Source organism: Salmo salar, chromosome 22, assembly GCF_965601325.2.
Source record: "Salmo salar chromosome 22, fSalSal1, whole genome shotgun sequence".
Lineage (NCBI taxonomy): Eukaryota > Metazoa > Chordata > Actinopteri > Salmoniformes > Salmonidae > Salmo > Salmo salar.
Window position 1 is genome coordinate 58,245,001 of NC_138312.1, and position 12,418 is coordinate 58,257,418.

Here is a 12,418-nt window from a genome sequence, read left to right on the forward strand (position 1 = left end):
GGGACATGCTAATTACAATAGTTAGGGGTATCTATTGTATAAAAAAATTACACTGTCTGATTACACTGTCATTGGTTTATAAAACGTAATCACACAGTCAGCTTGCCAGGATCTGTCACCTACATACATGCACAATCTATTTGGGGATCCTCAGGAGTAGTATTTTTCCATTTCCAGGGTGTCTGTAGTGACACCTCTAGCACTGAGATGCAGTGCCTTAGACTGCTGCGCCACTCGGGAGCCCAAGCCCAAGGGGTGATGGAGTCCACTTGATATAACGTAATGTGATACAACACGATGATGTGGGATGTAGACAAGTGGCTGGAACCATCGCTACTGGAGAAATGCTTGTAGCTGACTGGCCAGCCGAACAATGATGATTACGATGATGATGAAATGTTAAAATATAACAATAAGAAACAGCATATATATATATATATCACCCTTACCTTTTCTGCGGACTGTGCTGTCCCGAAGAAGATGGGTATGAAGGCTAGCCAGACTATACAGGTGGTATACATCGTGAATCCAATGGGTTTAGCCTCGTTAAAGTTCTCCGGGACGCCCCGCGTCTTGATGGCGTACACTGTACACGTGACCATGAGTAGGATGCTATAACCCAACGAACATATAATCTGCAGGTCCGTGATGTCACATTTCAGTACTCCTCTAGCCTGGTTGGGGTTGACGGTTTTCTGTTCGTCATAGTCGATGATGGTGTTGGGGGGGTCCACCCCGAACCAGATAAACACCCCCAGGAGTTGAATGGCGATCAGGCAAGTGGTTATAGCCAGCTGGGAGGTCGGGCTGATCAGCCTGGGTGCTGTCACCGACTTCTTACCCTCTTCGAAGATGCGGTAGATACGGTTTGTCTTGGTGAGGAGGGCCGCGTAGCTAATACACATACCGAGGCCTAGGAAGATCCGTCGGAATGAACAGACGGCAACATCAGGCTTGGCAATCATGAGGAAGGTGATGATGTAGCAGAGGAAGATCCCGGTGAGAAGGACGTAGCTCAGCTCGCGGCCCGACGCGCGTACGATGGGTGTGTCATTGTAGCGGACAAAGGTTGCCATGACGAAGATGGTGGCGATGATGCCCAGCATGGCGAGGAAGACAGGTATCACTGCCCAGGGGGAGTGCCACTCCAGCTTCACGATGGGGATGGGCTGGCATGCAGTCCTGTTAATTAGATAATTGATTGATTAAAGGTGAAGTTTACCCAACATTCAGAAACCCTGAAGTGATTCCATACATTGAAACTAGTTCAGTGGAGTTTGCCCTCTCCCCCGCTCTCTCCTTGTAGTGCTGTACTTAAACAGCTGCAAAAACGGGTCGCGTGACTCGTGACGTTGCTGGATGCATGCCTTACTCTACTACGTTGCCAGTGAATTCAGAATTCAGAAATCCACGAAGCGTGGACAAATGTGTTGTTTTATTGAAAGCGTATGGTGTAATGAGCTATTTTTGTCAAAAGTACTATCGTTTTTGAGTCAGGAAACGTGTACTTTTACACCTAAAACATTTGCGATAATTGTATGTCATTATTTTATGTAGCCGACTACCACAGCAGGTGAGATGGGTAACAACTGAGCACTCAAACCCGATAGTACAGTACTTTAGATAAATAAAAAAAATTGCTTTCAATAAAACAACTAATTTGTCCACACTTTGCAGATTTCTGAACCATGAATTCACTAGCAACAGAGCAATGAAGCCTGCACCCAGCATGGCAGCTGTTTCAGTGCAGCGCTACAGGGAGTGATATGTGGCAAGGGAAAACTCAGCTGTATGGGAGTTTCTGGATTTTGAGTAAACTTCTCCTTTAAGAAAGTTTATTTGACAATTCTCAAAAAACACCTACAGACAACAAGAAGAAAAGCAGTGCTGTACTGCACTGTAAAACATCATACTATCAAGGAAGACACAAACATTTTACAGACTTATTTAGGGTTGCAAAATTCATGAAACGTTTACAATATTCCCGAGTTTTCCAGAAATCCCCAAATCCCGAAAACTTGGAAATGTTGGGAAAGTTTCAGGAATTTTGCAACCCTTGACTTATTTTTTTTATAGTGTTCCTGACTGTCACCTGTTGGGGTTGGGCCTCATGTTGTAGGAGCACAGCTTGCAGGATGTTGCATCATATTGATACTGGTAGCCATCACAGGGCTCACAGTGCCAGCAGCAGGACATGCCTTTCACTGCCTTCTTCCGCTCTCCTGTCCTGCAGGGCAGACTACACACAGAGCTGGGAATCTCTGTCTGTCCATTAGGCCACTGCATGTCTTCAATCTGGAACACACGATGGAGGGAGATAGCTTAGTGGACAGGGGGGACATGTACCTCGTTACAACATACAAGACACATACAAACACAGAAGTAAAACAATGAAAAGGAGTTGTTAAAAAAACAAAACAAGTGTATCTATGTCTCTCTGTTAGCCCACTGCATTTTCTTAATCTGGAACACAGTTAAACACATATGGAGGATATGTTATAGTTTTGTTTTGTTTTGTTTTGTTTTGTTAGTTCCTCAAAATGATGACTCTATCATCACTGTAACTTTATGCATAGAGTTTTACATAACTGGCTAACTGCAAATATTTTCCAAATAAACACTTCACAAGCACTTTACAAATACATAAATGTTCCTGTCTTAATGTACAATTTTTCTGTAAATATTCATGATTTCCTCGGGATATTTTTAAGTTGGTGGCTTCAATACCCAATGGACATGGTAATGGAAGTTACTTTTATGTTTTGATATCAAGCAGCATAAAAGTGATTATTAAGTGCTATGTCCTCATATTTCAATTACACGCATAAACTGGTGATGAACAAAAACAAAAACATCCGTCCTGGATCTATTGGATGTTCATCAGATTCATTCCGCCATTCTTGATTTCTTGTTATTTTTTTGTATTTTTGTATTGCTTACATTAGAATTGTTTGACATTTTACTGCATCATTAGGAGTTAGTAACATGAGCATTTCGCTGCACCCGCTATAGCATCTACTAAACTGTGTACAGTTCTGGTTTGAAGAATTTTAACAAGGCTGAGTGGCTGACGACTTCCAAGGTCTTTGCTGTGTGAACACAAAAGAGATTGACTGCCGACACTGTTCAGAGGTGCTAAGTACTGTCGGCAAGCAAATGTTTGACAATCCCTACTGGTGTGTTAGACTTTAACCGTTAAAGCTAACTAGGGCCTAGACATATCCGTGGACAGGCAGATTTTCTTCTAGTAAAGCATGACTCACGACTCTTGTGTTTTAAAAAACACTCATGACTTGTATTTTCCCTAACAAACCCACAGATAACTGTCCCTCTCCAACTCTGACTGTCACCACTGCGGAAACTGTCTGACTGACCTGGGGTCTGGCTGGCTTGCTGTCACCTGGGGTCTGGCTGATTGTTACCTGGAGTCTGGCTGACTGACTGTCACCTGGGGACTAGGAGAAGGAAAAAAAAACTTCAAACTTTCCTATGACACATTCGGCAGGATGGCTGACGGGACAAGGTCAGGCATTCCAGCACCACAACAAAAGACAAACTCAGAATAACCTAATTTACCGACTGAAAGTCATCCTCATGCAGATAAAGAAAAAAACAGACTTATTTTCCTCCATTCTCCACATCTCCTCCTCCATCTCTCCCTTTCTGTCACCTCTCTTTCTCTCTCTCTCTCTCCCTTTCTGTCACCTCTCTCTCTCTCTCACTCTCTCTCTCTCTCTCTCTCTCTCATTCTTATATCACATCTCACCCTCCATCCAGTCATCCCTACATTCTTCCCACTCACTCTCTCCATCCGACCGGCTCCACCTCCTTCATGCCAAGCTCATTATGGAGAGGAGCTCAGCACATAAACCATCAACATTGGTGGGAACATCAGACAATCTAACACAGATCTCAACAGCACATCTCTCCATATTGTGAAATCACCTCCATATACAGGTGATTACAAGTGCCCTGTTTTGCATTCAAAATTAGATACTTACTATGTTATAGAAGATTGGAAAACTCTAAACAGCTTTACTAGTGTTAAGTCTCTCGTGATAGCCTTAAGATTAATCTCGGACACCCAGACCTAAAATTGAATGAAATTGCTTCAGATTCTCGATTAAGTTCCGGGGGGGGAGACGTGTTAGAAAATGTACTAACAAGATTAGCCAATTCTTCACTCTTCAAAAAGGAAACGTTCAGCCATTTTCAGACTAGCCAAGTTTCCACTCGTCAAAAAGGAAACTTTCAGCCATTTTTAGACTAGCCAAGTCTTCATCTCTAAAGGAAACCTTCAGCCAGCTTCAGACTAGCCAATTCTTCACCTCTAAAAGGAAACTTCCAGACAGTATCAGCCTAGCCAAGTCTTCACCTCTAAAAGGAAACTTCCAGACAGTATCAGCCTAGCCAAGTCTTCACCACTAAAAGGAAACTTCCAGACAGTTTCGGACAAGTCTATGTGCCAAATATCCCCTCGAAAGATGTGATCACCTGCAAAATTGTGATTTGTCAAAATTATCAGTAACGAAAAATCAGCGTACAAGAACAAAGTTCCTCGTTAGTCGTCACATCCCACAGTTTGTTGACAGCTGTCACTACCATTTACTGATAACATCTGTCCACAAGAGATAACCTTAACATCAACTCGTATGACAAGACTCGGTCGCAGGCGATTTAGTTCTGAGTGCCGAGATTGCTAGTGTTTTTCGACACATTCTACTGTTGTAGCTAATGTGTGAAACAGTCGAGGTGGTCACTAGACGGATTTCATTTATTATTATTATTTCTAACCAAGAGGGAAAGTCCGTCACTAAATCAATCACTAACATGGAACACTGTATGAAATAGAACAGGATGAAAGGGTGCTATGCTGCTACATTTTAAATTATTCAACACCTTTTTTGAAGTGATGTCACCTCTGAGAGTTTGACCTGAGCAAGATGTCCATAGTTTAATTACAATGAATAAGTATTAAGATATTATTATAGCCCCTTTGTTCACCTTTTTTAAAATGTAATCGTCTGGAATATTTTGACACGGGTGTGCATCCCAAATAGCAACCTATTCCCTATACGTGCAGTGCACTATGTTTGACCAGAGTCTTAAATACCCTGGTCGAAAGTACTGCCCTATGTAGTGACTGGGGTGCCATTTTGGAGGCATGCTGGGGTTTAGAGACTAAGCCATAAAGTCCTGAATCTGCCTGTCCTGCATTCTGACATCTTTAAAATGAGGAGAGATACAGTTGAAGTCAGAAGTTTACAAACACCTTAGCCAAATACATTTAAACTCAGTTTTTAACAATTCCTGACATTTAATCCTAGTAAAAATCCCTGTCTTAGGATCACCACTTAATTTTAATAATGTGAAATGTCAGAAAAATAGAAGAGAGAATTATTTATTTCAGCTTTTATTTCTTTCATTACATTCCCAGTGGGTCAGAAGTTTACATACACTCAATTAGTATTTGGTAGCATTGCCTTTAAATTGTTTAACTTTGGTCAAACGTTTCGGGTAGCCTTCCACAAGCTTCCCACAATAAGTTGGGTGAATTTTGGCCCATTCCTCCTGGTTTGTAGGCCTCCTTGCTCGCACACCCTTTTTCAGTTCTGCCCACAAATGTTCTATAGGATTGAGATCAGGGCTTTGTGATGGCCACTCCAATACTTTGACTTTATTGTCATTAAGCCATTTTGCCACAACTTTGGAAGTATGCTTCGGGTCATTGTCCATTTGAAAGACCCATTTGCGACCAAGCTTTAACTTCCTGACTGATGTTGCTTCAATATATCCACATAATTTGCCCCCCTCATGATGTCATCTATTTTGTGAAGTGCACCAGTACCTCCTGCAGCAAAGCACCCTCACAACATGATGCTGCCACAACCACGCTTCACGTTTGGGATGGTGTTCTTTGGCTTGCAAGCCTCCCACTTTTTACTTCAAACAAAACTATGGTCATTTTGGCCAAACAGTTCTATTTTCGTTTCATCAGACCAGAGGATATTTCTCCAAAAAAACGTAGTCTGGCGTTTTTATGGCGGTTTTGGAGCAGTGGCTTCTTCTTTGCTGAGCGGCCTTTCATGTGATGTCGGTTTAGGACTCGTTTTACTGTGGATATAGATACTTTTGTACCTGTTTCCTCCAGCATCTTCACAAGGTCCTTTGCTGTTGTTCTGGGACTGATTTGAACTTTTCGCACCAAAGTATGTTAATCTCTATGAGACAGAACACATCTCCTTCCTGAGTGGTATGACGGCTGCGTGGTCCCATGGTGTTTAAACTTGCGTACTATTGTTTGTACAGATGAACGTGGTACCTTCAGGCATTTGGAAATTGCTCCGAAGGATGAACCAGACTTGTGGAGGTCCGCAATTGTTTTTCTGAGGTCTTGGCTGATTTCTTCTGATTTTCACATGATGTCAAGCAAAGAGGCACTGAGTTCAAAAGTAAGCCTTGAAAAACATCCACAGGTGCACCTCCAAATGACTCAAATTATGTCAATTAGCCTATCAGAAGCTTCTAAAGCTCTGACATCATTTTCTGGAATTTTCCAAGCTGTTTAAAGGCACAGTCAACTTAGTGTATGTAAACTTCTGACCCACTGGAATTGTGATACAGTGAATTATAAGTGAAATAATCTGTCTGTGAACAGTTGTTGGAAAAATTACTTGTGTCATTCACAAAGTAGATGTCCTAACCGACTTGCCAAAACTATAGTTTGTTAACAAGAAATTTGTGGAGTGGTTGAAAAACACGTTTTTATGACTCTCTTTGATGACACTCTCTATGACGCCACAATGATGACATTCTCTATGATGTCACTCCCTATGATGTCCCTCTCTATGACTACACTCTCTCTGATGTCACTCTCTATGGGTGTCTGGTTAGACTGTAAACTCTCCTTCCAGACTCTCATCAATCATCTTCAATCCAAAATTAAATCTAGAATTGGCTTCCTATTTCTCAACAAAGCCTCCTTCACTCATGCTGCCATACATACCCTCTTAAAACTGACTATCCTACCGATCCGTGACTTCGGCGATGTCATTTACAAAATAGCTTCCAACACTATCCGTTTTGTCACCAAAGTCCAATACACTACCCACCCACTACCCACCACTGCGACCTGTATGCTCTCGTTGGCTGGCCCTCACTACATATTCGTTGCCAAACCCACTGGCTCCAGGTCATCTATAAGTCTTTGCTAGGTAAAGCCCCGCCTTATCTCAGCTCACTGGTCACCATAACAACACCCTCCCGTAGCACACGCTCCAGCTGGTATATTTCACTGGTCATCTCCAAAGCCAACACTTACTTTGACCGCCTTTCCTTCCAGTTCTCTGCTGCCAATGACCGGAAAGAATTGCAAAAATCACTGAAGCTGGAGTCTTATATCTCCCTCTCTAACTTTAAGCATCAGCTGTCAGAGCAGCTTACCGATCACTGCACCTGTACACAGCCAATCTGTAAATAGAACACCCAACTACCTCATCCCCATATTGTTATTTGTCCTCTTGCTCTTCTGCACCCCAGTATCTCCACTTGCACATCATCATATGCACATCTATCTCTCCAGTGTTAATGCTAAATTGTAATTATTTCGCCTCTATGGCCTATTTATTGCCTTACCTCCCTACTCTTCTACATTTGCACACATTGTACATAGATTTCTCTATTGTTTAATTGACTGTACGTTTGTTTATGAGTAACTCTTAAATCTCTGTCACTTCTTCATTCAAATGACAGGCATTTGGGCCTTGTCCGGTGTCTGAAGTAAATCTCTATGATGTCACTCTCTATGATGTCACTCTCTATGATGTCACTCTCTATGATGACACTCTCTATGTTGACACTCTCTATGATGTCACTCTCTATGATGTCACTCTCTATGATGTCAACTATGTTGACACTCTCTATGTTGACACTCTATGATGTCACTCTCTATGATGTCACTCTCTATGTTGACACTCTCTATGTTGACACTCTCTATGATGTCACTCTCTATGATGTCACTCTCTATGTTGACACTCTCTATGTTGTCACTCTCTATGTTGACACTCTCTATGTTGACACTCTCTATGATGTCACTCTCTATGTTGACACTCTCTATGTTGACACTCTCTATGATGTCACTCTCCATGTTGACACTCTCTATGATGTCACTCTCTATGTTGACACTCTCTATGTTGACACTCTCTATGATGTCACTCTCTATGTTGAAACTCTCTATGTTGACACTCTCTATGATGTCACTCTCTATGTTGTCAGTCTCTATGTTGACACTCTCTATGTTGTCACTCTCTATGATGTCACTCTCTATGTTGACACTCTCTATGATGTCACTCTCTATGTTGTCAGTCTCTATGTTGACACTCTCTATGTTGTCACTCTCTATGATGTCACTCGCTATGTTGACACTCTCTATGTTGACACTCTCTATGTTGACACTCTCTATGATGTCACTCTCTATGTTGTCAGTCTCAATGTTGACACTTCGCATCCAACTCCTTAAATAAAAAAATCTTTATCCAGTAGGGGTGAGTAATCACTGTCCTTATATCGAGAAGCTCTTTTCACTCATAAGACACAGTGGCAGAAACATTATGTACAAAATAAGTTACAAATGACGCAACAAAAACACACACAACAGCACAATTGGTTTGGAGCTCGTAAAATGGCAGCCATCTTCTCCGGCACCATTCTTCCACTGTTCTAATATAAAAGTTGTAATATAAAAGTACACAGGCGCGCACACACACACGATGCGCGGGTCAGCTGTTTGTTCACCCGCACCCGCTCGCAAATGCTAACAACCCATCCGCAACCGTCTGACTATAAGTGATAAAGTGAAATCTGAGACCTACAAATGACCCTAACACGCAAACATAGAAAATGCAATGTACAGTCAGAGATGACAGAACTATTTTTTGACAGGCCTTTTTACATAGGCCTATGTTTCTGCTTCTGGTTTCTGACATTTTGGTAGGCTATTTTGTTAATCTATAATTAGATACAGTACATGCAGCTTCTCTTCTGTCATTACTTGTTGCCCATAAAGACTAAATAAACCTTTTATTTTTTATTTATCCTTTATTTAACTAGGCTACCTGCTGCCCCCCCCCCCACCCCCCCCTCCCCCCAAAAAAACCTTGCTCACCGGAATAAGGTAATAAATTGATAGAATGAATGCTTCAATCTATTTGACATCGGTAAAGTTTTCTCTTTCTTCTTTCCTCTCTGCTTTTCTCAAGATGCTGAAAGAAGGAAATCATAATTCTCCATTCCATTCCTGTTCCAGAGTCAAAATGTACATTTGGTCTATAAATTTACTGCAAGAAATGAATGTGCGGTTATGGACCGTCTGTAAAGGTGCTATCTTTATCAGTATCATAAAAGCTGATAGTATTTCAACCACAGTTAGGGGCCATCTGTAAAGGTGCTGACTTTATCAGTGTCATAAAAGCTAATATTATTTGAAGGCATTCAGTTGTACAATTGACTAGGTAGCCCCTCCTTTCCTTTCCTTTCCTATTTCAACCACATAAAATATGCATCCAATTCGAACTGAAATCTTATCAAAAGCATGTTGGGTTGTTTTAACAGCTTTTCATTTCCTGAAAACCGGTCAAACTGATGTCATTTTAAAATAATTTATTGCATTTTCTCCCCGTCTTTGCTGAAGATCCAATGGCACTTATCGTAAGAATAAGGGTATTAAGGCCGGTGTCCTGGCTAAATTCCCAATCTGCCCTTCACGCCATGACGGTCACCTAATCATCCCCAGCTTCCAATTTCGTCATTCATCCCCCCTCCTCTCTCCTGTAACTATTCCCCAGGTCGTTGCTGTAAATGAGAATGTGTTCTCAGTCAACTTACCTGGCAAAATAAGGGTTAAATAGAAAAAGTGACTGTCAAATTTGATTTAATATCAATTTCGCAAGTACAGTGAACTACCTTTCTTGCAAGCTCTATATCCAACAATGCAGTAATCAATATCAATGTACTGTAGTACCAAAAATAACATAAGGTAGAACAAAAACAGAAGAGAAAAAAAAGAAATAACACGAGAAGTAAGCATACTATATACAGGGTCAGTTCCAATACCATATTTACAATGTATAGGGGTACTGAAGTGATGGAGGTACAATAGATATCTATAAGGGTAACCATACTATATACAGGGTCAGTTCCATATTAACAATGTGCAGGGATACTGGAGTGATGGAGGTAGATATGTATAGGGGTAAGATGACTAGGTATTAGGATATATGTTAAACAGAGTAGGGAGCAGTGTATACGGTGAGTGTGTGTGTGTGTGTGGTGTGTGTGTGTGTGTGTGTGAGGGAGAGAGTGTGTGAGAGTGTGTTGGAGTGTCAGTGTGTGTGCGTGTGTAGCAGTGGAGGATCCTCAGAGGAGGAAGGGGAGGACCATCCTCCTCTGTGAGTTTCAGGAAAATGTAGAAAGTGAAACATTAAAAAAGTTATATTCAATTATCCTTTTTAGATAAAACTTTACTAAATATATTCACATGTAACCAAATAATTGGTTTAAACACACTATTTTGCAATGAAGATCTACAGTAGCATGGCAACACTCTGTAGGGTAGCACCATGGTGTAGCCGGAGGTCAGCTAGCTTCCGTCCTCCTCTGGGTACATTGACTTAAATACAAAACCTAGGAGGCTCATGGTTCTCACCCCTTTCCATAGACTTACACAGTAGTTATGACAACTTCTAGAGAACGTCCTCCAACCTATCAGAGCTCTTGCAGCATGAACTGACATGTTGTCCACCCAATCATAGGATCAGAGAAATAATCTAGTACTGAAAGCATAGGCTACAGCTAGCTAGCACTGCAGTGCATAGCATGTGGTGAGTAGTTGACTCGAACAGAAAGACAATTAAATAATTTCTTCAAAAAGTAAGGTGGAGAGAGAGAGAGAGAGAGTGAGAGAGGAAGAGAGAGAGAGAGAGAGAGAGAGTGAGAGAGAGATTTTGTAGTATTCTTTTCACTTTCACTTACTTAGCTAGCGAATGCAGCTAGCTAGTTTAGCCTACTCAAACACACGGCTCAAACAGAGTGAGATGCTTTGTTAGCTAGCTGGCCATGGCTATCCAACACTGGAACTCTTCCAAGTCAAGGTAAGCTTTTGGTTTTAATTAATTTATAAACTGCTTGCTGACTGCTAAACTGCTTGCTAAACTGCTTACACTGTACTGAGTGATTGTAGCAGGTTTACTAATGCGTTACTTCTAGTAGCTGTGTTGATGATGACGTTAGCTAATATGGTGACAACGATGAAGGCTGTGTGTAGCAGTTAGCGGTTATATGAAGGCTTGGCTTGAAAGGTTTTTTCACCTAGTCAGAGACAGCTGATGTGTTGTGCACTGAAGTCCACAAGTGATCGGAAAAGGTGAGAGGAGGTGAGCATAGATGCGAGAAGAACTTGATCATGCTGTTTGTATGAGGCTGCTATGAAAGTGAACTGTGTTTGTGTGTGATTAAGGGTGTATTCATTCGATTCTGTTGGAAGACATTTCTTAAACGGAAGCAAACATAATGAAATGGGCATAAACATACCTGAATTTGTCCAATAGCAACTGCTGGACTAATAACTACACCCTAGATCAGCTAGAGTGTGCAAGGCAGTATTGAATGTGTCACTGTCTGTCACTTTGACTACTAAAATTGTTCTTTCGACCTGTGCACCTATGTTGTAGCCTAAACCTTTCGCTGTTACATTGGCCTGGTTGAATGGAATATGAATGACAGTCATCCAATATGATGTAATAGAATTAAAGCCATGCTCATAAAACAAATAATTGTCTTCCCTCATCATAAAAGGCACCGACCGCCACTGGTGTTTACAGTCCTGCGAGTGTGCATGAAGACAGTGCAAAAATATAAATAAAATACAAGGGTCAACTCAGATAGCCATTTTGTTAACTATTTAGCAGTCTTATGGCTTGGGGATAGAAGCTGTTCAGGAGCCTGTTATTGTCAGATGGACCTCTCTCACAACCAACTCTTTCTCAAACATTAGACTGTTCTGACTCTCCCTGGGCCTCCCAACTCTTTATTTTCAACTCTCCATTTCAGTTTTTTTTTTCTCTAATTGAATTAAAGTCCAACATTGTCCTTTTTACCTTACCTAATCCCGTCTGGATTACTGCAACTCGCTGTTGGCTGGGCTCCCTGCCTGTGCCATTAAACCCCTACAACTCATCCAGAACGCCGCAGCCCGTCTGGTGTTCAACCTTCCCAAGTTCTCTCACGTCACCCCGCTCCTCCACACACTCCACTGGCTTCCAGTTGAAGCTCGCATCTGCTACAAGACCATGGTGCTTCCCTACGGAGCTGTGAGGGGAACGGCACCTCCGTACCTTCAGACTCTGATCAGTCCCTACACCCA

The 12,418-nt window shown here is 41.7% G+C and overlaps 1 protein-coding gene across 1 annotated transcript in view; it reads right to left on the minus strand.

Annotated features, from left to right (window-relative positions):
- grm7 (glutamate metabotropic receptor 7) overlaps nt 1-12,418 on the minus strand; it is a 358,641-nt gene that overhangs the window by 64,733 nt on the left and 281,490 nt on the right. The window contains exons 8-9 of the mRNA XM_045705724.2: nt 2,093-2,295; nt 450-1,182 (exon numbers count right to left, since the gene is read on the minus strand). Coding sequence (XP_045561680.1) covers nt 450-1,182; nt 2,093-2,295 — 936 coding nt within the window. The remainder of the gene's footprint in view (nt 1-449; nt 1,183-2,092; nt 2,296-12,418) is intronic.